This window comes from Drosophila rhopaloa, unplaced genomic scaffold, assembly GCF_018152115.1.
Source record: "Drosophila rhopaloa isolate 14029-0021.01 unplaced genomic scaffold, ASM1815211v1 contig_3, whole genome shotgun sequence".
NCBI classification, from domain to species: Eukaryota; Metazoa; Arthropoda; class Insecta; order Diptera; family Drosophilidae; genus Drosophila; species Drosophila rhopaloa.
In genome coordinates this window covers 23,557,227-23,571,561 of record NW_025335123.1, presented here as the reverse complement: position 1 = coordinate 23,571,561, position 14,335 = coordinate 23,557,227, and the positions used below count along the sequence as shown (strand labels likewise).

Genomic DNA, 14,335 nt, shown 5'->3' with positions numbered 1-14,335 from the left:
GGAGTATAGGATTTAAGGCGAGTTGACCGATAAAGTTGCGAGCTGTCAACATGCGTTTTTGTTTGGGGCTGTACAGTCGGCGACATGTAACTCTAACTAGCAAACTAGCATAGCAGCAGGATTCGATTCACAGGAGGTTATACCATGCGGTGTGCTCTTCTGTACGTTTCACTGTATTTTTCTCTGATACATAGCATAGGGTTTCGGTTTCGGATTTATGAGAGATAGAGAAAGTTCGACATCGAGTGAGAGCAAGTCGCTGAATGATCTGAGCTAGAGAACTGGAGACTTATAGATCTGTGATACCTGGGGCTTGAGCACACTCGCAAATATGCCCAAATCGATGGGGAACTCGGCCATCTAGCGACCAGTTTCAGTTTCGGATTCAGTTTTGATTTCAGGTTCGGTTTCAGTTTCGATATGCAAGTGAAAAGAATTCAATTCAATTCGGATTTTTTTTAAATACATAAGGGAACCTGTCGAGAACCTTTCAGATCAGTTTAACCCTAAAATAAAAACTTAGTACGGCACGGAAGGGGCAATTGTAAAATATTCTTATTGAAAGACAAACAAAAGTCTTGAAATGCAAACTTTAGTTAAGATTCCTAAACTTACTAAATAATATTAAGTGGTTCATTTTTAAAACTATAAGTTATTTCAATAAAAACTAAGCCTAATTCGCTTGACTATAGGCAGTGGCACTTTAAACCACAATTAATTAGCAAAAATATTTTATATTTGGCTTACATTATAAAATATTTTCTAGCAGTCTGTTCCGTACTAAGTAATTACCGATGCTGGCAACTTCAGCAGTTCATCTCCCCCTAAAATGGGGTGCAAATCGATCCTACGCCCTGGGACTCATCCAACTATACTAAGTGCAACTTACCTTTTCACCGCTCGAATAGAAAAAGTACAAAAGCTTTACAATATTACAATGCTCCAGTTTGCGCATTATTTGCAATTCGCGATTCTGTAAAGGAATATGCCATTATTATTTATGTAATCAATTATATATTATTTCAGAAGCCAGTGAAATAGGGACCCACCTTAAATCGTCTGTCTTGTAAAACTTTTTTGATTGCCACCAGTTCGCCGGTATCGCAGAGCTTTGCCTGAAACACGACGCCGAAGCTGCCATTGCCGATGACCTTTGTGTCTGTATAGGAGACCTCTTGTACACGATCGGTGCCTTGGCCGGGTGTTGCAACAACTGTTGTAATTTTGGAACCATCGCGACCTGTTTTCGTACAAAGACAAAGGGTGTTGCGTTAGTTAAACATGTAATTTGCAGTGTAGAGGGAGTCCCTTATAGTATACACCCCAACTTATCCTAGGCACACACACATATATATATATAGTAAATAGACGTTTTATACACCTGTGGTCTCCCAGGCGCCCTCCAGTTTCTCCTTGCTCCTATCGACCTCCTTTGGAATGGACAGTGCAACACTGTGCTCGGGCCACAAGTCGTTCAGCTTGCCGATCAGTTGCTTCATGCCTGCACACGAGATATAGTCAAGAGATCACTAGATCACTAGATCACTGGATCACAAGATCACCGATCAGTGATCAGCTCGAAACGAAAACAACGGAGAGAGGAGTGGGAGGAAAAAATCACAGAAGCTGAACAAAAAAAAGTTGAAGCAACAAGCTAAAGAGTTTTGGCTTAAATGGCAAGTATGGAGGAGAATTCGGGTTCAGGAGTATAAGAAGGGGAATAGTTCACAGAAAGAAGATTTTGAGAGAGCTCAACGTTACATCAGTATTTTCGAAAATTATAATTATTTTTATTTTATTTAATAAACCCTTGTATATATTCCATATATAAGAGTAATCTAAATTTAGTTTTATAATTTCCAAAAAAAAAGAAAAAAACCAAGTTAAATAAAATAAAATAAAAACGGTTTAGAAATGAAAATATAAATAATCAGATTGCACACCTTTCAATTATATACCCAACATGTCAAGTTATATTTTTAATCCTTAGCGAAATATATTATATTTATAGAATAAAGGATGTTTGATATTTAGATCATAAGGAATAAAAAGCTGCCTGAAGATGATTTTGATTTTTCCCTATTATTTCCGACTGACCCTTTCCTTTTTTTTGCTAATTAATTTTGGCATTGGCGCCAAAGATGACGATGCCATGTGCATGTTGATGATCTTAGGGCAGCTGCTACTGCCTCGCGGATCACAGTGGACTTTGATGGTCACACAACGTTGGGGGTTCTTAATTTGTTGTGGGGTTGTTGTTATTTCCATTCGTGTATCTCTGTACTGATCTTGTGTTGGATATTTGTGATTATACAATGTAGGAGGTTTGAAGGATTGTGTTTGAACATTGTTTTGCAGTGTACTCTTGCGGTTAGCCAGAATATTTTCACAACAGGATTAGATTGTTATCGTTCCTATCTCTACACTGGGGGCACACACAGTTTGGAATCTGGGATATGGGGGGTGTTTCTTCTAATAGTTCCTATCTCTGTACTTGGATCCTTGTACTGCTTGCCAGCGCCTCCTCCTCCGCCTCCGCCTCCACCGGCACTGGCAATGCTGGCCCCACTGCCGCTCCGGTTCGGCGGCTTCGTCTTCTTCAGAGCGGCAGCCACCACCAAGGATGAGGAGCAGGCGGACTGGGCCGCCTTGGCCGCCGCCGAAAGGGGTTTGTGGTGCTTGCCATTGGTCTTCGCCTTCCGGTCGCCATTGGAGGATTCGGTGGTCGACGATCCACTGCTGGTGGTTTCGCTATCCGATTCCGACTCACTGCCAGCACTGGAGGAGCTGCCCGATCCGGACTCCGGTTCAGATTCGGTGGAGCTCTCGTTACTCGAACCCTCCTCCTCGCTGGAGGAGCGACGTTTGCTCTTTTTTTTAGTCGCCAGCGGAATAGGTGGTCCCGCACCACCCCCAAAGGATCCCCTTTTATTCCTGATGGCCTTCGCGGGCGGTGGCGGTTTGGTGGCGTCTATGGAATTCTGCCTGCTGGTGGTGGTGGTGGTGCCAGAACCGGCACCATCCGATTCACTGGCCTCATTTACCGAACCACTGCCGGGTGCCCGCTTCTTCTTGCGAATCACTCGAACCACTTTACGGACACCACGCGGCACTGCCACGGGCACCCCCTGGGACTTATCCACCTTGAGCGGGGAGAACTAAGCACCACCGATCCACCGATCCACTGAACCACTGATCCACTGCAGTGGGTGGTGCTGAGGGTGGAGTGTAGACGGTGCGGTGCTCTACACAACAACAAAAATTTAAGGCCGACATTAAAAAACTTTAAATTTGTCACGAAAAATGGCATTTAACAAGTTTTAAACCTATTTTTGAAACCAATTTCCTTCATACAAATTAAAAAAGTGGCATATCAACATAAATGGGCTATACAAATTATCAAGAATTGAACTAATTTTAGTGCCACCACTTTTTATGAGGCAGATAAAAGCTGTTCGAGCTATGGAAATTATTTTCCAATGAATATTTAAAAAGGTTTCTTTCATATGTTTAGTTTACCATTAATATGAGGTAAACACATAGAGAATAAACGAAAAATTTTATAACATATCATTTAGTTAAGATTAATTTTACAAGTTTTTTTTGCATTATTATGAACTCTTACGCAAGTTCAATCTTTAAGCATTCTTTTAAAATTATATATTAAATTTGTATTTCTATTTCATTTTTAATCTGCCATTTGTTTTGATTTTTGTGGGTTCGGTGGTTTCAAACAAAAAGGTTTCAAACTTCTAAAATCCACTTTTAACCATACAAACTTAAAATACTTTTTCTCCCGGTGTACTGTGGCAGGCTTTGGCCTAGTTTTATTTTCGGTCACTTGACGTTTCGTTCGCTTTGTGTGCAGATCAATCGATCGATCGATCTTCAAATAGCAAAAAAATGCAAACACGCGGCACCACCGAAACAGCAACAAAATAAAATATCACAGAAAATAAAAAATTGAGAAGAACCGAAATAGTACGCGATCTTCGAATTTTCGGCTCGATTTTTTTTTTTTTTTTGTAGGAGAACGAGAGGCACTGCTCCGATCGATCGATACGTTCCGGTCCGCTTTCAATCCCACGATCCGATCGCTCGAGCTTCCGTTGAACAATTGGCGACAAAAAAAATGGAAAAAAGCAGAGGACAACACGAGCGGCAGTTAAGATACACAGAGATCGCACACGAGTGCCACACGAACAGCAGTCGGCGGTTCCACATGTGATCCACAACAACACACACCGTACGATCCACAAATTCTTCGATCTTAAAACGCGCTTTAAAAAATAAATGCCTAAAAATCAAAATCAAAATCATCATCAAAAATATCAGCAGCAATTTGATGCGGTTTGGGGAAAATTTTAATTGCAGGAAAATCGCGACAAGGTGAGGACGGAGGGGGGCACTGAAGACCCGAAGACAGAAGAAAGACAGTGGCAGCCAAGCGTGGTGAAGCATGCCACAGCCACGCCCCTTAAGGCCCCCCGCCTCCTTTCGCCGACAGCCGACTGACAGTTCAATGCGGCGGAGAAGAAGAAGAAGGTGGGGCAGAAGAATCGCATTAAAGAATAGGGCGCAGAAGAGCAATCAAAGGATATACGCAACAAGTGCAAATCAAATTTATTTTGCTTTAATTAATCAATTAGTAACCCAAATTCAACGAAAATGAAATCACAAGAGGCCAAGAAGAAATAACCCGCTTCTGGCATTGACATTGTTTTTCATTGCCTTAAAATGCAGATAAGGATCATTTCAGAAATGCATTTTATTCATTTAAGCACATTTCACACACATAAATAATGAGAGGCAAGATATTAAAAGTGATTTCGATCATTGCCTATTTAAAATTTCGTAATTTCAGTGGCACTAAATGAATTATCAATATTCTTTGTTCGTTATTTTCAAGTGAAATTGATATACCTTTAATTAGAATACCTTTTAAGAGCTCACTTTTGACCACCAAAATACACAACTATGAAAACTTGTCAGTAGAGTTATTATTTATCAGTGGAGTGTAAGTTAATTAAGCATACGCTTAGCTTCTCCTGTTTGTCGCCTTTTATCCGCGTCGCAATTCCATTTTCATTTATCGATTTGATCGATTCATCAATTTTACATCATTCTTATTTTAGTTTCCCGCACTGACACCATTCTCACATTAATCAATTGAATTTTTACAGGACTGCCGACAATTTTGAGACTTGCGCGCCTACATCAAATCAATCAATTTATCAATAGGCAAAGCACACAAACCTACCTTCCCTTTAGCCAAACATTGAAAAACTATACCAAAAAGGGGAAAAAGAGGAGGACGGCTGACGTCTAAATGGAAATGCAATTTGTTGTGCCGCCAACGTCGACGGAAACTAATCGATATACAAGCAGTTGGCACCACTTAGCCGCAAAAAGGGGGCGTGGGTGGTTTGTGGGTGGGCGATGTGGCATGCAAAATGGTGTGACGCAGAGCAAAGTGAGGGAGGGGATGGTTGAAAGGGGGCAAAAAAGCGGCAAAAGCTTGGAGCACTTGGAGCGGAAGGAAACAACCACAGACGAATGGAGCAATAAAAGAAAACAATCATTGGATATACACCACAAACTCCTATTCCCCATCGTTCCATAGGAAATTAGGAAAACTATTTTGGCTAAAATTACGCAGTCCTTTTCCCTACGTAAAAAGTATCTAATAAAAAGTCCCTTGGCAATTGTAGAGTGAATTAAGAACAATAAAAAAATAACTCATTCCTAGCCCGTAACCTATAAGATAGAAATATATCTTTGAAAATCTTGGCTGTTCTAATTTAATTTGCCATAGAATAAACAAAATCTTGCACCTTGCCTTGGCTGGCAATCAAAATATATACACCATCAATGCCATTTTTTTACAGTGCTTACGTTTCTTTAGGGTCGCTTACATTTATTTTTTATTTCATTAAATTGACTTTATTCTTTTGGCCGAGAAAGCAACCTGTCGATCACGGTAAGCGGGAAAGGTAGAGAAGATCGATAACCGAGGCAGAGGAAAAGGGATGGCCAGATGTCGACACCACGCGGGCGGAGATCACGAGATTGCCCCGCAATGTGCAGCATTTGGCATCATTATAGACATCATCATACCAGCAACATTATCATCGAAAAAGAAAAACCACTTTTTTTTCACCGCATAGGTAATACTTTTCATTGCATACTTTTAGATGCCACCCATAAAAATAGTTCTTTTTTTCTCTGTCTGTATCTTTTTCACTCGCTCGTCAAAAAGCCCTCAAAGTGCCAAGAAAATGGAAAAAAAAAAAAACAGAGCCAAGAACATAAAATACAGCACTACAAAACAAAAGCACAAATAAATTAAACAAGTAGAAGCCTAAGAGAAATCAATAAAAAGAGAAGTGCATGACAAAGAGAACTACTAAAAGTCTTCCTCGGAGAAAATGCTCTTTCTTCTGCAGCTGATCAAACAAGTATTAAATTCAAGTTGATAAAAAATAAAATAAAAGCAGAGGCAAATCAGCAGAGCTATACAACTGAGCAAAGGCTGAAAACGATTCCAACACTTCTATTACCGTAAGTAATGAAAACATTTACACTTATCTGTTGTCAAAAGGCTATAAACAATATAAACAAATTATATAAAAAAATTTTCTAATCAGAATATTGACTAAACCTGTCTTTCCTTCTGGGAAGATACGTATTTTTGTCCACCCAAAAATAACCGAAATGTTTATAATTTATACACAAATTGATTATTCAATAAACAGCTAAAGAGAGGCAGTGTGTAGATGCAACAACAGGTTGTATGGATACCACCCTCCTCCTTTTTCGTGATTTTCTCTTCAATCTATAATCTATGTCATTTTTATATTGGCATAAATTAAAACGAAATATGCTACAATTGAGGATGTGAAGTATACATAAGTTTGGGTGACAAACAGCTGTCACATGCCTTTTAGCAGTCCCCCCAGCGAAGTATAGAAAACACATATCATTTTGCCTTTAAATATTCCAAATCAATGGACAGAAATACATATGTATATTTAAGAAAAATCGTGGGGCAGGGCAGGGTAAAAAGAAACGCGGGTGAGAGGGCAAATCCAAATGCAAAACCACAATCGACAAAAAAACATCAACAAGACGAGAGACACGCCTCCATTTGGTCAACAAATTTAGTAAATTTGCCAATAAATATATACTTATACCTATACTATGCTGGTATACTTGTACAAAAAAAAAAACAAAATTCACAAGCTCCTCACTCAATATATGCATGTTGTTGGGCTTTGATATTTTTGGAAAAGTTTTTTGCTCTGTCATCCGTTTTATGAAACGAGCGCGTGATTGTCGAGCGTTAAAAAAACAAAAACAACAACAACTAACACCGAGTAATCTCTGCTCCCGAATTCCCAATTCCTCCCGACATCCCCCCCCTCCCAAGCGGACAGTTAATATATATATTTATATATGCAGATGGCTATATATAATCAGAGCTGTAAGCAATAGCCGCGTGCTTCTTGATCTTTTTACTGATGATCTCTGATCATGCAGGCAGCATCAGCTTTAGCTTTAACTTCAGCTCTGCACAGAGAAAAAATAGGTATAGCTTAGCAAAACGGGGATACTGGGGATATGGAATGGGGATAGGTATATATCTAAGTTTGTTCCAAAACTCCTTTACTAGAAAAATGTTACGTTATTTGGGATACTAAGTTAACAAGACAAATATTTGGTTAATAACCGTTTACTGATTATAGGGAATGGCTTTTCCTTCAACTGTAAAATAATTGGTCTATATTATTTTCTCCCCGTGTACCCAAATCATTTGCTAAAAACTCTGCCAGCCCGGTCCTTATCAGTCAGCATCTGCGAAAGCTGCAAATCACTTATACGACTGGCCGGATGGAAACTGAGACAGCAACTTAAGCTGGGGATAATGTGAGATGAGATGAGAGGAGATGGAGGATGGGAGGATGGGGATGTAGATGAGATGTTACTGAGGTAACAAGCACGCTGTGACACAGTGACTTCCATAAAGTATGATCGTAATAAAGGGATTGTTACTTTTCGCACCGCAACGTTAACGCTTCGCTAAGCTCCCGTTCCAAGATTCCGAAATGATGCAACTGACAACCAGTTAACACTATATAACATTCGTAATACCTAAATCAGACTATTTGCATTGCAGTTATCCAATTGTAATAGTAACTTAGAACAAAGGGCTAGAAATAGAGTCCGACTCTAGGAAAACAAAACTATCGAATGACAGAAGTAATTGGATTATGATAGAACATTTTATTTTCGGTGGGTAGAATAATACTTCACCTCAATGATCACTGGATTTGTTTTGGTGATCATTGCGAATCTTGTCTAAATATTATATTAAAGATAATAATGTAGTAAAAAATACTACATCTCATTGATCAATGGACTTCTTTTGTTGATCATTCAAGTCAAAATATTATATATAATAACTTCCAGGGATTTTTTTGGTTTAATTTTCATAATATTTTCCCAAAATTTGTCCTTCACTTTGTGTGAACTATCAAGTAATGCCTCGAAAACCTTAGATTAAAATCATATATATTTGATGCAAATCTTGCCAGTCATAAAGTATAATGTGTAATTTAGTAGGTGAAATAATCAACATCAGCTGGCGTAAATCAGTGCTGTTGCCCTGCTCCTGCCGTCTCTTTCTTTTGTCCCCCAGTATCTTTCTTCCGCCCCCCTTCCCCTTCCCACTGTATTTTTCTTATCAACGACAAGTGCAACAACAAAGAAATATGGCCTGTTGTAGAACACGGACGAGAAAATTCCGCTTTTCCTTATCGGCTGACGACTACTTTTCACAATAAAGCCAAGATCACTTTTTATATGGCATTAAAAGGGAGAATAAGATCACAAATATGTATGTGTATTTTCCCCAACGTTTCCGCTTGTGTATATTTTTCTCTGTTTATCTCAGCAATGAAAGAATAAGCTTGACAAAGCTATCACAAAAATTCATTCGTTCATCGACCTATCTTTTATACAGGAAATTTAAATCAGAAATATATTAAAAATTTTCCAGGAAGTTTAGTTAAAGAGGGATCTCCCTTTTAATTTGTTGTGATGTGTAATAAAGAATTGTCACTTTTCTTCCCCACAGCCAAAACCTTATCATTTTCCAGTATTATATCTCCGAAAATTTTCCACAACCATATATTTATCTATAAATCTGTGTGTATATGTGTGTGTACATAGAACAATCTCACCCGATACGATTGCCCGAAGGAGTTTTGAGGAATTTGTGTTCCAATTCAATCAACACTTACCTACAAAGAGAAGAAAGAAAACGGAAAATTTTAGAAATCAGTTTTAATCTTTTTTTAAATGTTAAGGCAAAAGTCTTAGGCGGGTATCTAGAATTCAAGTATAGATAACTGATTTATCTTCAATGCATAAACACGAAAAACTATTATATAAATAAATGTGTATATTTAGCCATGGCTTGAAATAACATTATAATGAATCATACGAATTGATTAAATTTGAATTCTATTATTATTTTTTATCTATGACATAGGTAAAGTAATTACCGAAAATATTTATATTATTACGACTTTTCTGAATGTAGAAAAGTGAAAGTTTAAAATTCTTCGAGTTGCAACTTTCTTTTGCACCTTGAAAGCAGTTCGAATATTTATATTTATATTTTACCTAATATATTTTTGAACTTTTGCACCACTTTGGTCCAACTGACGCAGGACTGAGTTCTGGCCAATTTGGCAGTCTTAACGTTCTCGCCGCTCTCATCGCTGTCCGCATCCGCATCCGCTTCTCCTCCCAGTTCGGGTTCCGCCCCCTGCTCGATGTCCTCGATGTCCTGCGACTGGTGATCGTTTTTAGGGCGGGTGGTGATGGTTGCTGCATTGCTCTGGGGGATTCTGTCGTAGTGGTTGTCGTGGCTGTGGCGTCGCATCTTGACCACACCATTGTCCACGTTGTTGGTGGAATCCACATCCTCCTCCACATCCACGACGAGATGATGATTATGATGAACATGGCTGGGGGGATTGGGTACCGAGTTATGTTTGCTCCTAGAGCTAGTATCACAGTGTGGTTGTTGTTGTTCATCGTCCTCTTTGGTCTCATCCACCACCGCGCCGCTAGCCGCCAAATTGGATGCCACGGTGGTGTTGCGCTTCTTGCGCTGCTCCTCGCTCCTCCTCTCCCGCTTAATCATCTGCTTCTGCTGCTTGGCAAGCAGCTGCTTTTGCTTGCGGGCGAACTTCTCCCGCAACTTGGGACTGCCGAACTCGTCCAGATAATACATGGTATCCTGGAGGCCATCCTTGCGGTTGATCAGCTTGGAATCAATGTGCGGATCCTCGCTGATCTTGAGCAGGGGGAAATATATGTGGCCATCGGTGGCCAGACTTTTGGCATCGCGGCGACGGGCCACGGCCGCTGCCACCGTTAACTCCGCCTGATCGGGTGGCAGCAATCGGGCTTTGGGTTTGACCTCATCTTCCTTTGCCGCCGCCGCTGCCGCCGCCTCCTCTTGCTCGGTGGTCTTGCTCTTGAGGTTTATTATAATGCCCGACTGGCTGTCCGACTGGTTGTCGGCCTCCTCGACATCGTCGTCCACATTCACGCCGTCGTCCTCCTCCTCGATGTCCACGTCATCACAGTTATCCACCTCCTCGATGCGATCCTCCACATCGAATCCTAGGGTGCCGGTACTATTGGTACTCTTGTACTTAGTGCGGCTGCGCAGGATGTTATTGCCCACATTGCCCACACCCAGGACAGTGGGATTATCCACGCTGCTGAGTTCCAGAGCGGACGAGGCCCTTATCCTCTGCTGATCCTCGGTCTCGGAGCAATTACTGCCCAGACTTTCGCTGCTGCTGTTCGACTGAGCTCCGGCCTCCTTCGAGTTGATGGCATTGTGGCTCGGCTTGCCCTTTCCCGCACCCTGAGTGTCCTTGACCTTGGGCTGGCGGGTGGCTACACCATTTTCGATGCCGCTATCCTGGCTGAGCAGTAATTGCTGGCGCTGCTGCTTCTGACGCCACTTGCCGCCAGGTGGCGCCTGCGGCAAGCTCAATGAGCCACTGCTGCTGCGGGGTGGCGGCAATTGCAACTGCTGCAGTTGCTGCTGTGATGCACTGGAAACAATTACCCCACTGTCCGCCGAACCCGTCGATGTTTGCGATGAGAAGCGCTCGCTCAGCGGTATTTTAATCGGCTGGCTTATCACGTTGTTATTATTATTGTTGTTGTTACTGTTGTTATTATTGTTATTAAGGGTATTATTTATATTATTATTGCTGGCGGGCAATAAATTATGAGCTGGTGCAGCTCCTGCTGCCTGGGTTGTTGTTGTTGTTGCCATCAGGTTTTTAATAGTCTGTTAAATACTCTAGGGGTAGAGTATTTTTTTTTTAACTTTGAATATAATTAAGTGTCTCAAGGGGCACCGTTTTTGGGGTTGAAGTGTTTTAAATCACTTTTTTTTTTAGTTAATTTGTGTCTTTGCGCTTCACAGTCACATTGCCTAATTGCATTTAAATCAAACAAAAAAACAAATAAGTGGTTGCTTTTGATTTGGTAACACTAAGTTTTGCTATATTTGCAGCATTTTCGAAAACAAACTTTTTAAATTTTGGCTCTTTGGGCTAAATTTAGCCTAGCATTGCGGTTTGTTTTTTTGGACACCGTAAAAAAATATAAATAAAAGCCAAACAAAAACCATTTAAATTTAAACACACTCACACGAAACAAAAAAAGAAGCAGTGAGAGAGATCTGTGAGATTTTCAAAATTGAAGTGTCTATTTTGGTTATTTATTTCTGTTTTCTGCTCTGTTTTTTTTAGCGTGCAACATGTGCGGCCGCTTTTGAGGTCGCGAATGAACTGAGAACTCGAGAAACTGAGAAACGAGACCGAAACTCAAACGAAACTGAGAAACAGAAACACAAGAGCGAAACAGAAACAGAGAGAAAACGGGCACTCAAATTCCAAATTATTATCGTTGACGCACGCACACACACTAACATGTGTGCAGGGCAGCGGAACGTGTGGCATTGGAACACTACGCAAGCACGCAGTTAATGAAAGAGAGGGAGATATCTAAAAGAAAAAGAGGGCTAGAGAACAAAAGAAAGAGAGGGGGCAAAGAACCAGAGCGAGATGGAGAGCAAACTTTTCTCAGTGAAATTGGAACATTTGCAGAGTCAGTGACTAAACGGAATGAAACACAGCTGCAATTCTCGAGTGCAAAAGAGATGGCGCTAGTCGAAACTGATAAGCTCCTGAAGTCTCCTTTTTCTTGTATTTCTCTTGCCGTAAAGCATTAATCTTATCTCTACTTTGAAATGGCTTTTTATCAGCATTAAAAATACTTCACTAAAAACCAAAAAAAGAAACAATAATAAAACAACAACACAGCCACTTTTATTTATTTATGCATATGGGTATTGTTTTTATTGCCGGGACCCATTAATTTACAATTGCACACTTTTATCAAAAGTGCTAAAGGGCGGATGTGTTAAATCAAACAAGAACAAAAATATTAATTGGGCCACAGTTAGAACAGATTGTCCTAAAATAGGGAAGTGACATTGTTAAATTGACAATCGTGATGAAACAACATTATAATCACAATCACCCACTAAAGAAAAAATAGACAAGTCTCCATAAGATTGCCTACATGCATATGATCCCACATAAATATATATATTGACAATTTATCTTTATATTTTTGTATTCAGAAGTTTCTTTAGAAACAGCGACAGTGGCTATTGGATCCACTTAAAATGCAAGTTTATACAAAAATAAATGGAAAATTGATGAAAATTGCCACGGCAAAATAATCTGCGTCACTAACTTAATGTCAGTAGTATTTACCAAGTGGTACCTTCCCAACTATACCCCAACTAATGGAATCGAAACGGGATAATGGGGTAATAAAGGGAGCTCGGAGGGCTTTCAGGAGAAAGTGTTTCGAGGACAGAGGACAACGACGCATTACCGCAAATTAGAGGAGTGTCCGCAAGTCAAATTGAAATAAAATGGAACGGTTAGCCAAGAAAAGGACCACCTAAGGAACAACGGTAAACGTATAGAAGATAAACATTACCAGAAAAGGCAACATTGGTCAGCAGACAGTGCGCAATAGACCGACCAAGCCCCATAAAAACAACAGCACTATAATTGCATGTCCAATCCCCACGTATACGGTTTACGGCATACGGCATACGGTTTCAGGTTGAAACCGATTTTGCAGACAATGACAAGCGCCCAACGACGGGGGCTGGTGGAAGGGGCGGGACGGGGGGAATTACGGAGGGTGCTTAGGTCAGTTTGTTGGCTTAGTTGGTTAGGTCATGCAATGGCGAAAAAACAAATAGAAAACGGGAAAATAATAATAAAGCAAAAGAAAAACGAAACCCAGCAAGTTAGGGGGTGAACTAACAAAGAAAACTACAGCCAAAGCTCTGTGCAACAGGGTGAAGCAGTTCGGCCAGGGTGATCACATCAATCACTTTCAATCAATATATTCCTCAGTTCCTTTCCTGGGACCTTTCAACAGACCTGGTCCGCTCAAGACAACATCTGTATCCTTTAGTAAAGCTTTCATTAAAAATAATACACCTCATTGAATCAAAGATACCCAAGGGTAATACAAATGATAACGGTGGTAATACATTTCTAAATACATCTAAGTCCTGAGCTCGTTAAAACCATACCATCATACCACTCTAGTCCCAACCGGGTTTTTCCGCCCAACAACATTTCCAAACTTTCTTTTGGTTAACCCATTCACGACTTTGACTTTCGCCCCAGCTGACATTTTACCTCAGCCAAAGACCCCAAGCAACCCTCTGCGTCATATTATTTTATTTTTATAGACTTGACATTGAGCTTAGACCCTTGGAGGAGTTTTTTTTGGAGTTAAAGCGAAGGTTGTTTGTTCTATATTATAATTTCATGTATTATAATTTAAAAGCTAAAATGAATTGAAATGCATTACTAGTGGACACCTGGTTATATTATGATAATCGTAAGTTACATAAGAAAACTGGTTTTCGCTATAGGCAGTTGCATTTATCATGATCGTGACATTTATGATATAATCTTTTAAAAGGAATTCTTACTTTCGTATAAAATTCCTATAAATTGTATCATAATCTTTAAAATATCGAAAATGCTTTCTAACAACTAGTTCTTATTATTACTAGTTCGTATCCCTAGGCTTTCTTACTGATTACCCATTCGAATTGCTATTATTTATTGAATGAAATTCTCATTTGGCGCCAGGTCTCCGGCTTGCACTTCCACGTGCTGGTGGTTCCAGTAAC

At 40.1% G+C, this 14,335-nt stretch overlaps 2 protein-coding genes across 8 annotated transcripts in view; one reads left to right on the top strand and one right to left on the bottom strand.

Moving 5' to 3' along the window:
- LOC108049678 (protein kinase shaggy) overlaps positions 1–14,335 on the bottom strand; it is a 52,620-nt gene that overhangs the window by 8,705 nt on the left and 29,580 nt on the right. For 5 of the 7 annotated variants that reach the window (XM_017130933.1, XM_017130934.1, XM_017130931.1 and 2 more), the window contains 2 exons: positions 1,050–1,240; positions 890–973 (listed from right to left, as the gene is read on the bottom strand). In XM_017130933.1, the coding sequence (XP_016986422.1) occupies positions 890–973; positions 1,050–1,240 (275 nt within the window). Of the gene's footprint in view, positions 1–889; positions 974–1,049; positions 1,241–9,687; positions 11,898–14,335 lie in introns of those variants that run through there. The other 2 variants (XM_017130929.2, XM_017130930.2) reach the window with 2 other exon arrangements.
- LOC108049679 lies at positions 2,447–4,987 on the top strand. The gene is made up of 2 exons (XM_017130938.2): positions 2,447–4,246; positions 4,375–4,987. Exon 1 carries the CDS (start codon positions 2,557–2,559, stop codon positions 3,160–3,162), a length of 606 nt encoding a protein of 201 aa, XP_016986427.1. The 5' UTR covers positions 2,447–2,556; the 3' UTR covers positions 3,163–4,246; positions 4,375–4,987.